Source organism: Triturus cristatus, chromosome 2_2, assembly GCF_964204655.1.
Source record: "Triturus cristatus chromosome 2_2, aTriCri1.1, whole genome shotgun sequence".
In the NCBI taxonomy this organism is placed as follows: Eukaryota; Metazoa; Chordata; class Amphibia; order Caudata; family Salamandridae; genus Triturus; species Triturus cristatus.
This window is the reverse complement of record NC_140582.1, coordinates 858,449,075-858,464,946: the sequence shown is the minus strand read 5'-3', so window position 1 is coordinate 858,464,946 and position 15,872 is coordinate 858,449,075. Positions and strand designations below refer to the sequence as shown.

Genomic DNA, 15,872 nt, shown 5'->3' with positions numbered 1-15,872 from the left:
TATGGATGGCTAGGATCCCCCCTCTAGGGGAGCACGTGTTGCTATTTCCGATTGAGGATTTTGCCTTGTGGGTTTGTTTGTACTTGTTGTTCTTTAAGTTTAAAATGGAACCGTATAGTGGGGTCTGGATGGTGTGGCTCTCAACGATGTTAACTCCTGTGCATGCTCATCCGCAGCACCATGTGTTTTATAAATGTATATCGTATGCTCCTTTCATTGCTAGCGGCCGGCAGGTTGTAGGCCCATATTTGTATATTTTTGAGTCTTGTAATAAACGGTTTAAAAAAAAAAAAAAAAATGACAACGAGTTTGGCGTCTCGGCCAGGGCTGTCGCCTTTGGAACTGCGGTCGCAGGTTCTAGTCTATCTCAGCGTCCTGATCTGAGCCAATCATTTAATCCCCATGCCTGATATATGAATATGTCTATGTGTAAGGTAACAAAAAGTCACCTAAAGCGCTCCAATACATTCGGGTCGAGTTCGCACTATATACAATTGCAAATAAAGCAAGGAGCTAGAGACACACATATACGTTTGGTGAAACTGGGAGACCCAGGAGGAAGCTAAAGAGCAGGGACAGCGGGAGCAACAGCAACTTCCTGAAGCTTTATTTTCAGCGCTACGAGACTGCCAACATAGCAATCGGTGTGCTATACTAGAACAAAGTGTGACTCGACCGTCCAGTCACCCCCCTCCTCCATGAGCTGTAAGAGGACACCAGCGGGGACGCCCATCTTTGAGTTTAGGAAGTTTCGGGCTCGTAAATGGTGGTTTCGTTCGCCGGGGTTTGCATCACAATGTAAATTGGGGGTGGGTGAGGTAAGGAGGGGCCTGGGGAGATGCAGAGGCGTGTGAAAGTCCCAGGAGATTCCACGGACTCCCCACCCCCTACTGGGGGTAATCAAGCAGGAGAGCGCTTCCAATTAAACATACTGCAAAATCAGAGTGCTGTCATCACAGAGGGCACACACAGTGCCCAGTGTGTATGGGGACCCTCAGTATGAGAGTGGTGAGCCTGGTAGGTTCTTCTGTCTGTGTGTGGGCTGTCTGTACCCTGCAGTCCCTCAGTATGAGTAACGCCTGTGCAGCTCGTCCTATTCATGGTTTGCACGTGGCCGCCTCAGTTACGGCCGTGGCCCACCGGCCTGTGCCAAGGGTGGCCAGCCGCCTCAATCTTGGTAACTAAAGACACTGTCCCCGGACCTGATCGTGTCATCTATACATCTGTGATTTCAGGTTTGTTAGCCTAGTTAAATGGATGCAACACATGACTACAACACCCAGAATGCACTAGGCTATCACACACAAATCCAGGACTCGACACAGGTGATGTGGCCTTACTATGACATGAAATGAAAAGGAACTTCCGTGCACTTTACTCTCGCTGTGGATGGAAGAAAGGAGCAAACCAGCTAATCTGTTAAGTGTTCGATATCTGCGGTTTAACATCAACAACAGCATAAACACGTGGGCATGGCCGCAATCTTGTTTAAGCCAGCATACAGACCCAGAGATAAAATGCGGACAGTGAGCGCAAGGTTAAGCGATGAACAAAGGGAAGGTACGGCTGGCTCCCCGATAAAATATCACCCTGGTAGAAAGGGATGCGAATTACCTCCATCGGCTTCTTTAAAAGACCCAAACCAAAGGCAAAAACATCTAACTATGCATCTCATACAAGAGGAGGGACGGAAAGAATGCATTTTCACTAAGTGCTGCTGAGAGATGGAGCGATTTTCTCCTGGACTTCAGTCACTTACCTAACAATGGGTATTCTGTTCTTTGGGCCAGTCGAAAAGTTAAGTTGAAGGTTAAAAAAAAGGCGTGGTTACAAAAACTTCCGACAAACCACTCCAATGGGACGAAATGTTGCCAAACTGCAAGCACAAGCATGTACATCTTAACAAACCGAGGGCACCGGAAGACACCACCGCCTTTCTCCGAGGCGAAGCAGAAATGCCTCGGAGAAAGGCAGAGGCGTTTCCGGATTCGGGGGCGTGTTTTGCTTTTCTCTCCTCTTGCCATTGGCTGGAGGAGATAATTAGAAAAGTTGAAAAAAACACGCCCCCGAATCCGAAAAGGACGGGGCCTGTTCGGAGTGACGGACCTCTTCTCCAATGGCTGGCCAGCATTCAACAGGCCAGCCAATGGAGAACAGGGTAGAAGAGGGGCGGGTTCAAGCCGCTCTTCTCCAAGTCATTATGTCTCGCGAGCGAGACTGCGCAAGCGCAGCCTTCGCTAGCCGAGACCTAAAAAAGGATATTGTAAACGCTCCTTCTCTAAAACCTTTTCGCATGAAAAAGGAATGCATCATCACAGTAGATGCTTGTCTATATGGTCTAGGTGGAGTTCTTTCACAAAGAGAAGGTAAAGAAGAATGGAATGTTGCCTTTGCATCACGCACTTTAAATGAATGCAAGCGTAAATATGCTGTGATGGAAGGAGAACTCCTTGCATGTGTTTGGGCTGTTGAACATTACAGGCTGTATGTGTGGGGCAATAAATTTACTCTTAGGACGGACCACAAACCATTGGTGAACATTTTATCCACGGGTCGGGGTTGGAACTTCACAGCTACGATTGCAAGGTTGACCTTGAATTTGCAAGAATATAATTTCAATACAGAGTATGTTCCAGGTTAAAGCTGATTTTCTTTCTTGTTTGCCGTGTGATCAAGATAAAGTAAACATCACCAAGGAATGTGATTTTGTTGCCGCCATTGGTGATATTGTTCCTACCCAATTCCAAGAATTCACAGAAGATACTTGGAATAATTGTGAGCAACTAGATGACAGGTGGTGTGATTTTAAAAAAATTGTGTTAGGAGGATGGCCAAGAAAGGATATGGTAAGACCAGATTTATTACCGTTTTTTAATGTTTCAGGAGAGCTAGAATTTGAAGGTAATTTACTATTTAAATTAGGAAAGTGTGTTTCTCCAAAAGGTATGCAAGACATCATACTCAACATAGCTCATAAAACACATCCTGGCATTTCGTCTATGAAGCGATTGGTCAGGAGTTTCTTTTTGTGGCCAGGCATGGATAAATGTATTGATCGTGTTGTTAGAGAATGCAATGAATGTGTATCAAGTGAGAAAATGCTAAGGTTGCATGTTCCACCATTGAAAGTTGTCAAGTGGCCTGAGGAACCATGGCAGAAAGTTGCCTTTGATATATCGGATCCATTTAATTTCTTGCCTGAGAATTCACGTTTCGCTTTGGTTATGATGGATTATCATTCCAAATGGCAGAGGTTAAATTTGTTTCCAAGGCCACAATGAGTGCTGTAATTGTTTTTTTTAAAGAAGTTTTTGCACGTGAAGGTTGTCCCTCCATTATAGTTACAGACAATGGAGTGCAATTAACTTCTATAGACATGGAGAGTTTCCTTAAGGAGTGTGGAATTATACATAAATTTACATCCCTTTACGAACCACACGAAAATGGACAGGTGGAACGCTTTAATAGAGTGCTCAAGAATTTTGTTACAGATTCCATATAGTTGGGTGCCAATTGGTTGAATGCTTTAAGAGAATGTTTGTGGGTTTATCGTATTACACCTCATTCCACAACAGAAGTTAGTCCTTTTAAACTGCTTAGAGGTAGAGACCCAGCATCTTGTGTATGCCCATGGTGGTTTAGGGTCAAATGTCAAACAAAATTTACGGATAAGGAATGTGTGCATGATACAGCAAAATGGGTTGAAATGAAGCAGAATAAAACTGCGAAATGGTATAATAACAAATGGAATACGAAGGTACACAGATTTCAAGTTGGTGATTGGGTCAGAATTCTTAAACCAGGTTTAATGAGTAAAGCCATCCAGATAAAGAAAGTTTTTAGAAATAGTGTTATTACCCAGGACTGAAAAGTTTGGAATGTTAAAAGATTGGCTAAGTGTCCTTGTAATGATGTTACTCAGGAGTGATGGTTCCAGAAAAGCAAATCATTCAACTACAAATATTAATGGTGAACAACATAAGGAGACTGTTGCTTCCAGAGTTAAACTATCCGATCGCATAAGACAAGGGCCTAAAAGATTCAATGATTTTGTATAGTAATGGTCACTTTCTCTTCTGTTACTTTACTCTTTGATGAGGGGGATGCGTTTCATTCTTCTTTATCATTTCCCATCTCTCTTTTTCTCTCTTTCCACCATCTTTATCACATCAACTCCTTGCTTTCCAACCTTGGCATGCGCTATGTTTATTTTCTGTCTGCATTCCACATACTGTAGAGTTCTACTTGTATTGGATTATTTACTGTTGCCCAGTTGCATCTGGAGCTGAACATTGAAGGACCTACATTGCTGTGCTGACATTAAATCCACTTTAATTGGGCGCGTGACTCTGCCGGCTGCAAGATGGCCGTACCCTGAAAGGCTCTGTCGGCCAAGCCGATAATGCGCCAGTAATCCTGCAGACAATCCCTTCGCTGCCACTCGAAACCACGCCATTTAGACCTACCTCGCCTCAGGGCACAGCCTGACCCAACTTTCGCCCTCCTACGACGCTGCTGTGCCGAGTTCTACCGCTGGGCCTCGGATCTGGGCCCTCCTGCTGGCATGGCCTGGCTTTCCTGGTGCCTCTCTTTGGCAGTCTCCTGTGACCGGACCATCGCCCCATGCCCTGCCTCCAACTCTCTGCCATCGGGGCCGGTGAGTGCTGCAGCTACGGGGGCGTCTTATGGTGGGATCGGGAGGGCGTGAGCCGAACGCCTGGCCCTGGCCTTCTCACCACGTGGGCGTCATTTCCCTGCTCCTGGCGCTCACAACAGCCTACCCCCTCTGGGCCTGGCGACCTACTCCCCGTGACTCCTCCCTACTTGTTGCCCTCCTCTGGCACGGCCCTCCGGTTACCTGCAGTGCCTCGCTGCTGCGACTGGGGTCTTTTCAGCTGTCCTCCGCTTCCGGCCTGTCAGCCGCCCGCCTGCCACCACCTGCCTGTCAGCGCCGGTGGCCGTGCCCAACACCCGCCTCGACCTTCCTGCTGGACCAAGCGCCGGCTGGGGCCCAACATTGTGGGCGCCTCGGCCCTCTACTACCTGGACACGGCCCTCTGCGGCCGACGCCTGCCTCTTCTGCTTCTGGACTTGGGGCGGCCCACTGGGGGCCTGTCTGCTGCTTGCCTCCCGTTGGTCCCGGTGAGTGCCGCTGCTGTGGGGGCTTCGGCGGCAAGGTTGAGGGCATGTGTGCCGTACCGCGGGGCCTAGTCTACCTTCATTGCTGCTGGGGCTCCACAGTAATACCTCCCTCTGTTGGCATCGCTGTACTGGCCCCACGCCGGGGGCTGCGCGCCCCCTGTGTCTCCCCGCTGCCACCGCCCCTGTGGTCCCGCTATCTTCTGCGGCGCCTGCGGCCAGAGCCTGCACCACAGCGACCACTCCTCATCAGGCGGCCTCCAGCTTAGCGGATCTCCTGCACCACCTCTCCACTCTCCTCCCTGACCCTCCGTCATCTCAACGTCAGCCTGCTCTGCTGACCGCGCCTGGGCCTCCGTCGCCTCCGCTACACCATCTACCTCTAGCTTCCCTGGACATCTCCTGCCTGGACGGCGTGGCGGGCACTTGGCCGGCGCCGTGCCCCCGCTGGGCCGCTCCAACCTCCCTTCTGCGTGGACTTACTGGGCCCTGCCTGCCATCTGGCCCCTGATTACTTTTGGTGGGTGGTTCTCTCGTGGGGGCGCCTGCAGCTGGACTGGGTGCGTGCTAGCCGTTCCGCGGGGCCTGGGCCTATCCCTCCCACAACAAGAGGCTCTTCGCCCCCTGCCTCCATTCGTAGGCCCCGCGACTAAGGCAGTGCGTCCCCTGCATTTCCCCGCTGCCTTTGGCCCCCACGGCCTTAATCCGCTCATCTGCTGCCGCTCCGGGGCCGGCACTGGCGCGGCCAGGATCATATCCATGCATTGCCGGCCCAGAGGCCCTAGCACGTCGCCAGCCTTGCCACTCCTCTGCAGAACCTGAGGGCCTGACGGACGCCTGATACAGCCGGTCATTGTGAGGGGTGACAACAAGGGCTCTCTCACCACACTCCTCCCCTGGTCTGGCCGCCGCCTGCTCCCCGAGTGCCTGTACTCTTGCCTCTATGCCCTGACCGCCCATCTTGCCTACTCTCACCGCGACGCATTTCGCACGTCACAGGGCGCTGCAACCTTGACCCCTCGCTGTAGCCTCCCTCCTGCTGCTCGGCGGCTTCCCTCGCCTGCTTCTGTCCGGCCATGGGGAAGGCAATCCAAAAACAACCCAAGATCGCGTTCGATCAGCACCGGCAAACGTGCCAGGATGGTGCGGTCACTGATGGGGGCGACCCTGCCGGCCAAACGGAGATGGCCCCAAAACGAGAGGACGATCTTAAGCCTATCATGTTGGACGTCAAGTCCACAGTTACGGGCATAGCGGCCCAGCTCGACCAGTTGTCGACTCGTCCCGACATGGTCAAGGCCCGTGTGGACTCGCACGACGCTCGCCTGCCGCATGTGGAAACGATGGTCTCTGATGCTGAAGACGCCGCCTCTCAGGATCACCAAAAGCTACTTCAGGTGGATAAGATACTTAAGCTGATCCGGAACAAAAACGAGGATTTGGAGGCATGCTTCCGCAGGAGCAACCTCCGCATCACGGGTGTGCTTGAATCCACCAATATCTCAAAAATGGAGGACTTTGTGGAACAGCTCATTCGCAAACTTTTTGGTGATGTCCTATCCTCAGTCTTCATCGTCCAGCGGGCCTATCGCTCCCTCGGTCCTCGTCCCGGCCCTGGCCTGCCGGCTTGCCCAATCCTTACCAAAATCCTGAACTTCAGGGACCACGACACCATTCTTCGAGCGGCGAGATATGTCATCAGGGCAACTCCTTGTCTCCTTCTATCCCTGCTACATTATGGCGGTGCAGGCTGCTTGCCGCGAGTTCCTCCAGGAGAAACGGATCCTTCAAAAGTCTCTTATTCCTTGGCATATCCCGCTAAACTGCGAGTTAGGCAAGGCTCCAAGATGCTCGTCTTCCCGGATCCCAAGGACACTTTTGCCTTCGCGAAAAAACTGGACAGGTCACATCGATCTTCTTCTGCTAACTCTCAAGCCACCGCCGACTGCAACTTAAGCGATAATGACTGAACTGCAGTGAACTCTTGGCTTTATCGTTGGCTGTACTTCATGTTCCTCAGTTACCTGTTTTGATATGGCCCACTTTGTATTTCTTCCTCCGCAGGGCACTCCACACCATAATTATGCTTCGGGCTCGGTGCCCCCGATTTCCTGGTGCCATTTTTAGGTCTCGCCAGGCGAACGCAGCGCGAAGCGCTGCTGTCGCCAGCGAGATCTATTGTTGCTGACTTGCCTCGAAAGTGGGACAGGAGATGGGTACGCGCAGGCTCTTGGCGGATTTGAGTTGGTGTACGCGCTTACAGCCACGCGGCGTGCACATCTCCTGTCCCCCTTCCCTCGCAAGTCAGCATGCAGTTTCACTTTCGTGAACATTCACTCGTTAAAAACGCAGCATTTGTTAAAAACATATTTTATACTCTACCGATCTATAAACTGTAGCATTACAGATTTCTGTCCTTTCATATTTGCATGCCATAGTATATGGCGATTTGGTGGACGCATTTTTTACTGGCTTTCTCGTTAACGAACAACAGTATGCACACGCAAAATATGCGCGCAGTAGCTTTTACTGTAGCATTACAGATTTCTGTCCTTTCATATTTGCATGCCATAGTATATGGCGATTTGGTGGACGCATTTTTTACTGGCTTTCTCGTTAACGAACAACAGTATGCACACGCAAAATATGCGCGCAGTAGCTTTTCCTTTAAGGGCGATAGAGATTTTCTAAAATTCACGGGCATGGTGTTTCTCAGTGTTTGTTGCCAGGGTGTAAACAAAGCGTTGTTGTCCGCTTTACAAGAAAGTCCTAAAGTGCAGGGGAGTTTACCTTGTCGCTGACCGGCCTGGCCCTCCGCTCCTCCTCAGTGGCGAGCATTCTCTTTTCCGCCGTGCCTCACACCGAGCCAGGAGTCGCACTTCCTTCGTGCCTGGTCGGATCCCGGAGGAGTGTTTTGGGGCAGCAGCCTCAATACCTCCGCCCGAATGCACATCGGCTCACGAAAGCAGCAGCATCGCAGAGCTGCCAGAGCGAGCTTAAAGAGACACTCGCTTCACTGCCCGCTCCGTGTTGCAAAGCCCACGGCTCCCCCCCTCCTCCGCCGACAAACTTTAAGAAATCCAGGAATGCTGCTGATTTCATCTCGGTCGTTAAGAGCCCGCAGCGTCTCAGAACCAGCTTGCTTTTTTTGGCATGCCATAAGCATGCGCTGTATAGGGGTGTACGTAATTTAATTCAATATTCTGAAGACGGCAAGGTGGGGTTCGCTCACTTATTAGTGCCACAAAAACGCCAGTGTTTCCATAGGCGAGACGCCGATTTCCAAAGAAAACATTAACATCTGCGTTTGAAAGGAACAAGTTTCGGCTTTTTGTGTGTGAATATTTTCGCCATCTGCTGGGCACTGCATGAAAAACTTATTTATGCAACATGACTCGTATTTGGCAAATTAGTTTGTGGTATGAAACGTTTTAAATTGGCTGGCTGTTTTTAAGCGCATCACACAAGTATTTACGTCGTTTCTAAGCGCAGTACAGGACTGTTGGCTCTATTATATAGTTTCACGGTACTGAATTTAATGACCAGGCTACATTCAAAGGTGAGACAGTTTTGCTTAGATCCGATAGGATGACGAAAAAGGTAGCCGAAGAGGTCATCTGTGAGTCATCTTCCCGGTAAGAAACTTCATTAATACATGCCATCAACCAACTCCACTGTGAAGGCCTTTTCCTTGCGTCAGCTAAGTATATATATGTTCGTTTGATTTGGTGAACATTAAACCATAAAATAAAACCTCAAAAATACATATACAAACAACCACTCCATCATAAACATATAAATCACCATGAGGGAAACATACAATTATTCAAATATATATCATCTTGTATATGAATAATGAGAATACGTGATTGGTAAATAGTAACAAGCAGGGTCGAACTGGGACAAAAATTTGACCGGGACACCAAAATAAAAGTGGCCCGGATCAGCGTGCAAGAGAGATTGGAAAAAGTGGCCCACATTTGCAAATCAGAGCAGTGTTGAACTTGTAAAGACATACTGTATGGGTATTTTGCGGGGAGGGAGGGGGACTGCATGTGTTTGTGTTGCAGTCTAATGCTTGTGACAACAATATCATTGAAATCAACAGGAACAAGCATTTGCAATGCAATAGGTCTCGCATTTCCGAGAGTCGGTGCTATTGGCATTGTAAATGACAATGCCTTTTATTCATTTGTTTTGAAAACCTGCAAGCGGCGCATAAACATGCACTTTGTATGCATAGTCCTTGCTTACGAGAAGCAAGGCTTGCAGTAAAGGAGACTGCCAGCCTTGCTTCTCATAAGCAAGGACTACAAGTACAAAGTGCTTGTTTAGGCACAGCTTGCAGGTTTTCAAACGCATAAATAAAAGGCATTGTCATTTACAATGCCAATAGCTCCAACTCTCGCAAATGCGAGACCTATTGCATTGCAAATGCTTGTTTCTGTTGTCTGCCACTACTCATGGCTTGGCCACCCTGCCTACTTGGCAGGGGTGTATGCTGAGTGACACCATGCCTCCGTGGGATGATTCCCTCCTTGGACATAGACTTTCCACTTTCCAGTTGTGGGTCCCTGGGGTGGGTTTGGGTGGTATCTCAGCCTGATTGGGGGGTTGGTGTGGGTGGTGGGGAGGGAGATTCTCGGGGTTTGTCTCCTCCCTCTGAGGCCTTATTATTTGTTCTGGTGTATGCTTTTCTCTTTGGTCCCTTCATGACACGTCATGTCAACCGTGTAGTTTGTTCTATTGCACTCCTCTCATTCACTACATCGTGTCCTCATTGCACATCTGCGGCCATTTGCCTTACTGGGGGTTCTGTGTTATTGGGACTGTCGCCTACTTAAGAGGCTTTTGTTGCGAGTTTGACTTTGTTGATTTACTGCACTTCCAATGTTATTGCACAGTGCTTCTTGCTATGCTCCTTATGGCATCTCTCCATCCGACTGCACGAGGTTTCACACCCAATTTCAGCCTCCCTCGACACTACATTCCTTGCCAAGGCACCATGATAGACACCACGCTTTGGACCTGGAACGTCCGCGGTCTTAACGACCACCGCAAGGCACGTCTGGTCCACGCCCACCTCACCCGCAAATGGTAGACATTTGTGTTTTACAAGAGACCCACCTGCTACCCGCGACCTCCTCCAGACTCCTTTCTAGGCATCGGGGCCCAATTCTTCCTCCTTTTACTCTAACTAGTCTCGGTGGGTGTCTATCCTGCTGCGCAGAGGGCTTCCGTGGCAGACTTCCCAGGTAGTCACCGACCCCAGGGGGCGCTTTGTGGTCCTTCACGATACCCTTCAGGCCCAACCATTGACATTGGCGGCGCTATATGGTCCCAATAATGACGACCTGGACTTCTTTGTGCAAGTTTGGCACCACATCTCGTCCCTGGGGGGGCGACTTTAATGTAATGCTGTCCAACTCGCTAGATCGCTCCGGCCCTCACGCTCCCCACCCGCGCGCAGCTTCACTATCGAGCTCCATTCTCACTGATAACTCCCTATATGACGCGTGGCGCTACACTCGCCCCGAGGCACGCGAGGGCACATGCGCAACCGGCTCCCGCGGCTGTTGGTCTCGCTTGGACCTCTGGATTACCACTCCGGACGCCCTTGCTTGGCTCACCTCTGTTGAGTACATGGCGCGCACCCTTTCAGATCACGCTCCTGTACGCCTCTCTCACTCCCCATGCAGCGCGTTCTCTTGGCAGCTTCCCCCCAACGCGCTACGCTACTCGGTCTTCTGCGACGTGATACAAACCGCAATCACAAATTATTTTGAGCTTAACGAAGGCACTGTTGACTCCCACTCCACGCTTTGGGAGGGATCCAAGGCCGTTATCCGTGGAGAATGTATTTCCAAGCAGTCCGGTGTCCTACGATCTATTTGCGGTACTCTCGATAAATTAGAAATGGAAATTAAGGCTCTGGACTCATCCCACTCCCGGGACCCTAACCCTGATACGCTGGCTCAGTTTCGGGGGAAAGCTCAGTGACTTCACTGACGAGGTCAACAGAGAGCTCACGTTTCTTGGAAGGGAGGCGCGGGCGCGCCGCTTTGGTGAGGGCGACCGCCCTGGAAAGACCCTTGCCAACCTCCTCCGCCCGCCTCACGCTGCGTCCTACATAACCGCCCTCCAGGATGGAGCCCTGACAGGAACACCTCCCCTGAGGAAATCAAAGCACGATTCACTGCATTTTACGCACAACTTTACACGGCTGGGACTGCGCCCCCGCGCGAGGTTCTCAATCAATAGTTTGATACCCTTCAGCTCCTTTGGCTTGGCAACCCTCACCAGGAATTTCTTGATGAGCCCTTCTCCAAAGATAAAATCCTTGCTGCAATTAATGGAATGCCCGGTGACAAGGCCCCGGGCTTGGACGGCCTGCCAGTATCCTTTTCGTCCCGCACTTAGCTGCCATGTACAACAAATCTTTTGAGAAAGGTCAGTCCCCCGCCCCCCCTCGCTCCGCGAGGCACTACTCACTCTACTTCTCAAGCCGGACAAACCCCCAGAGCTCCGAGACTCATATCGTCCCCTCTCACTAATTAATACGGACAATAAAATCTTTGACAAACTCCTTGCCTCCCGCCTTCTTCCCCTCATTGCTCGCCCGGACCAGTCCGGATTCATTCCCGGCCGCGCGACCTCCTATAATCTCTGGACTATATTCTCTGTCCTTCATCAAATTAACCCAGCGCTCCTGGCAGTGGCTGCCGTGCTTGAGGCCACCAAAGCTTTCGATACTCTAGAGTGGCCCTTTCTCTTCTATCTCCTCCCTCGCTTGGGCTTCAGCCCGGTTTTCATATGTAAACTACTACTTCTCTACACCCTCCCCACTGCCCGCCTCCAGATTAACTGTCAAATATCTGAGCCTATCTCTATCGAGAGAGATACCAGGCAGGGGTGAACGCTGTCACCCAAGCTCTTTGCCATCGCGATGGAACCCCTTGCTTCTAGACTTTGACAACACCACACCCAGAGAGGCCTCGATTTCGCGGCTCGCGCTCTTGTCGTCTCCATGTATGCGGACGACGTTACTCTCTATGTGTGCAATCCTCAGGAGAACTTCAGCCCACTGGTTCATGAGGTGATATGGTTTGGGGGCTACTCCGGCATCCAGGTTAGCTGGAATAAATCTGTGCTTTTACCCCTCACTGATGCCATGGTGCCCTTCACTCCGGACTACCCCTTTGTGTGGGCGTCGGGTCCCACAAGATATTTAGGCGTCTGGCTGAGCAGGAACGTGGACAAACTTTGGAGAGCTAACTTTGGCCGGGCTATGGACTGGTTTGAGTCCAAGATTCCCCTCTGGCACCGGACACCTCTGTCTCTGGCCGGCCGCATAGCCATCGCCAAGATGGTGGTGCTCCCACAGTTTTTATATTTATTCATCAATATTCCCGTTCCCCTCACTACCCACTTTTTTCGCAAAGTCTGCTCATTGCTCATTACTCTGGTCTGGGCCGGTCGACAGCCCAAAATTGCATACAATATCCATTCCCTTCCGATGTCACGTGGCGAACTTGGTGTCCCTGATTTTAAACTGTATGCCCTTAGCACTCATGTCAGTTTTCTCCATTTTTGGCTCCACCCCACTCCTTTTCAGCCGCATGTCGCGGTGGAGGCCGACCTTGCTGCCCCATGGCCGCTAACGACCGCCTTGTTCGCCCCGGCAAAACTCCCACGTACCGAGATTAACACGGTGGAAACCCTGGGATGGGCTTCGCAAATTCTCCGGCTCTGACATGCTCTCTGCGAATGCCATGCCTGTTGTTCATCATCCAGCTTTTCCTTCCCTTCAGTCTTACGGGATGGTTAAACATGCAGCCTGCTTAGGGCTTTCCACAGTGTCGGACCTCTACCCTGGTGACACATTCTTCTCACTCGCTGTCAACTCCAGCCCCATGGACACTCTGCTCTACTATCAACTCATGGCTATCTGCAAGGAGCTTCACCCCTCGTTCCCCCAGCCTCCTTCCTCGATGGCCACTCTTGACTTCCTTTACACGTCCCCCGCCTCCCGTAAATTAGTCCCCAAAATGTACGCCCTTACACAGGGCGGGCGCACGTGGGGTGAGGACCTGGGTCTCAAAATCTCTCAAGTAGACTGGCTCTATTGCTGCAATCAGATCAAATGCCTATCCCCAAACTACCGCCTGTGCCTTATTCATTTTAAGTATTTACATAGGCTTTACCAGCCTCCTGCTCAGTTGCACAAAATGGAACTTATCCCCAATGATAGATGTATGCGCAGCTCTGCTCCTGCGGCAGACTTCTCCCACCTCGCCTGGCTGTGCCCTCAGATCTCCGCATACTGGCGCGAGGTCTGTGTCGCTATCTCTGAGATCACCTCGCCGCTGGTCCAGCCTGACCCCCTGTTCTGCCTCTTAGGCTTTGTTAAATTATGCCCAGATGCCACACGCCAGTTGACTGCGATGCTTCTTGTTCTTGCGCGGCGTAGGGTCTCCATGTAGTGGGGTTGCACGCCTGTACCCAAGGTCGTCATTTGGCTTGAGGATGCTTTGCGTTGTCAGACACTCCTGTCTGAATTCTGGGACCTGATGCCAGCCAAATCCCGCCCAATTGACATATGGGGTCCACTTGTGTCTTACCACTTAAGTCGTAACTCTCAGCACCCTGCGACCGCCCCCGCGATCCCTACCGGCGCTCCGCCCGCGGCGGCGGCCGGCGATGGTCAATGAGTAGCTTACCCGCGCTCACTTTCCTTTCTGCTCCATTAGCCTCTCTCCCCCACTCGCTGTGCCTCTTCCCATGGCTCATCTTACTACCCTAGTGCTACCACGACACCTCTCCTCTACATCGATTTCATGTGGTACGTGTCGGAGGTAACCTCTGCAGCAATATACTGTATGCCTGTATATAATGTCTTGATACAGTGCAATCTTGTAACCTTGCTGTGAAACTTTGTTTAATAAAAGGTTTTTGAAAAATTAAAAAAAAAAAAATCCACTCCAATTCATTTGATTTTTGGACTCTTTTTAACACACAGCAAACTCTTAAAACAAACATGGGAGGCTGATTATATCATATGCACAGTCACTTCACCATCAATGGCCTGCTGCCAATTAGCCCGAGGCCACGTGTGCATGCAACAGACTCAGTGGAAGCTAACTTTTACCACTTATTTCCGTACTTGTACATTCTTGCATCCTGCGACTTGCCCAGAAAATCGCCTTCCATCGCTCTAAGATATCAAGTATTCAAGCTGCGAGTAGTTTAACGAGGTCTGATTGTTTCCTTTAAATTTGCAACTTACAATGCTGTTTTTCTATTATCAAATACATGTACTTAACTTTGGGATTTATTTAGCACTTCTTGCATGTGACGAGGTCGATTGCATGGAAACCAAAAACAGAGTGGTGTGAACAACTGCTGATCTTGGCACTGCATCACTCACATCTTTAGCAAAGGTGGCATGAATTGAAGCGCTCTGTGCAAGATGGGATATTCGGAACAAAGGTTCAAACTCATTAACATTTAAAAAACACGATCCGTGAAATATGTCAGAGTTCAGTTGCCAGCCGAGACGGGCGGACACTAACCATACGATTGTGCTTCAGTGCATGTCACTAACTTCAAATATCGAGTTTTCAGTGCCTGCATAAAATCACACTTTAGCCATAGTCATCTGATCAAGCAATTTGCACGTCTGATGCAAAACCGTCAGATCCACCAGCAGTGTGCGCTCTGCACACGAATGCATTTCTTACAACCGCGTGAACTAGGAGAATCAAAACATGGGGACTAGGGGTAATCAACGGGTGTTACAAATGCACGAGCCTCTTGCAATCTTCTTGGCTCAACTGCCGTGGTGTGAATCTCATTCACGACCTCAAAATGGAGATTCCCCTAGAGTTAAATCCGTAGCCTCTTACCATGCTCAGAATATCCTTTTCCAGGCACTCTAGTTCATGTACGAGGGTATTTTCGCTCTCTCCAGCTTGGCGCCAACGAGCGTCCAGGCGCGCGCGAATGACGTTTAGATCCCCGAGCAGCAATCGGAGAGTTAGAATAGGAAATGTTTGTTTACACGTTAACGAAACACTAGACTGCGCAGTTTAGGTAAGTCACGGGCGCTACCATTATAGGGTCAGGCAAAACGTAATTGCCTTATACTTTTTCCGCTGTGGAAGCCATGTTAGGGTCATGCAACGGTCACGCTTTAATCAAGTCAAGATAGGGATCCTTTAAGTGGCTATTGAATGTCCATAGCCGGTGTTCCGGGTCTTTATTATTGGGATATTTTTTTCTGGCTACTATATCGATGTGATGCTTAGCAAGTGTATTATAGCAAACTGCAGGCAATGACGAGCGCGTAAATATGCATTTTGGTGTCCGTCCGCACGCTTCCAAGTAACAGTGCAATCACTAAAGAGCAATTTCCACCGACTTTCTCTGAACGCCGGTGCTGAGAACATTTAGAGTGCAATATAAAGAGTAATACGTTCCGAAGTTACACAGCAGAAGTTTCGGAAGATCCATCATTATATATTTCGTCTTCTTCTACTAAAGAAAGCAACACGAGACTTACAACAAAGTCAAATAAACGAACATTTGGAATGCAATAGGTCTCTCATTTACAAGAGTTAGAGATATGGGCAATGCAATAGCTTAAACCTTCGCAAATGTAACACTTATTGCATTGCAAATATTTGTTTCTTTACTAGCGCCCATGAAGCTCTATCACATTCGTGGAGGCCGCG

The 15,872-nt window shown here is 49.9% G+C and overlaps 1 protein-coding gene across 1 annotated transcript in view; it reads right to left on the bottom strand.

Moving 5' to 3' along the window:
* The window catches only part of RFC1 (replication factor C subunit 1), a 765,282-nt gene extending 750,125 nt beyond the window's left edge, over positions 1-15,157 (bottom strand). Inside the window, exon 1 of the mRNA XM_085642249.1 lies at positions 15,045-15,157. Within this exon, the coding sequence (XP_085498375.1) occupies positions 15,045-15,047 (3 nt within the window). The 5' untranslated portion in view covers positions 15,048-15,157. The remainder of the gene's footprint in view (positions 1-15,044) is intronic.
* Between the last annotated feature and the right edge of the window lie 715 nt (positions 15,158-15,872).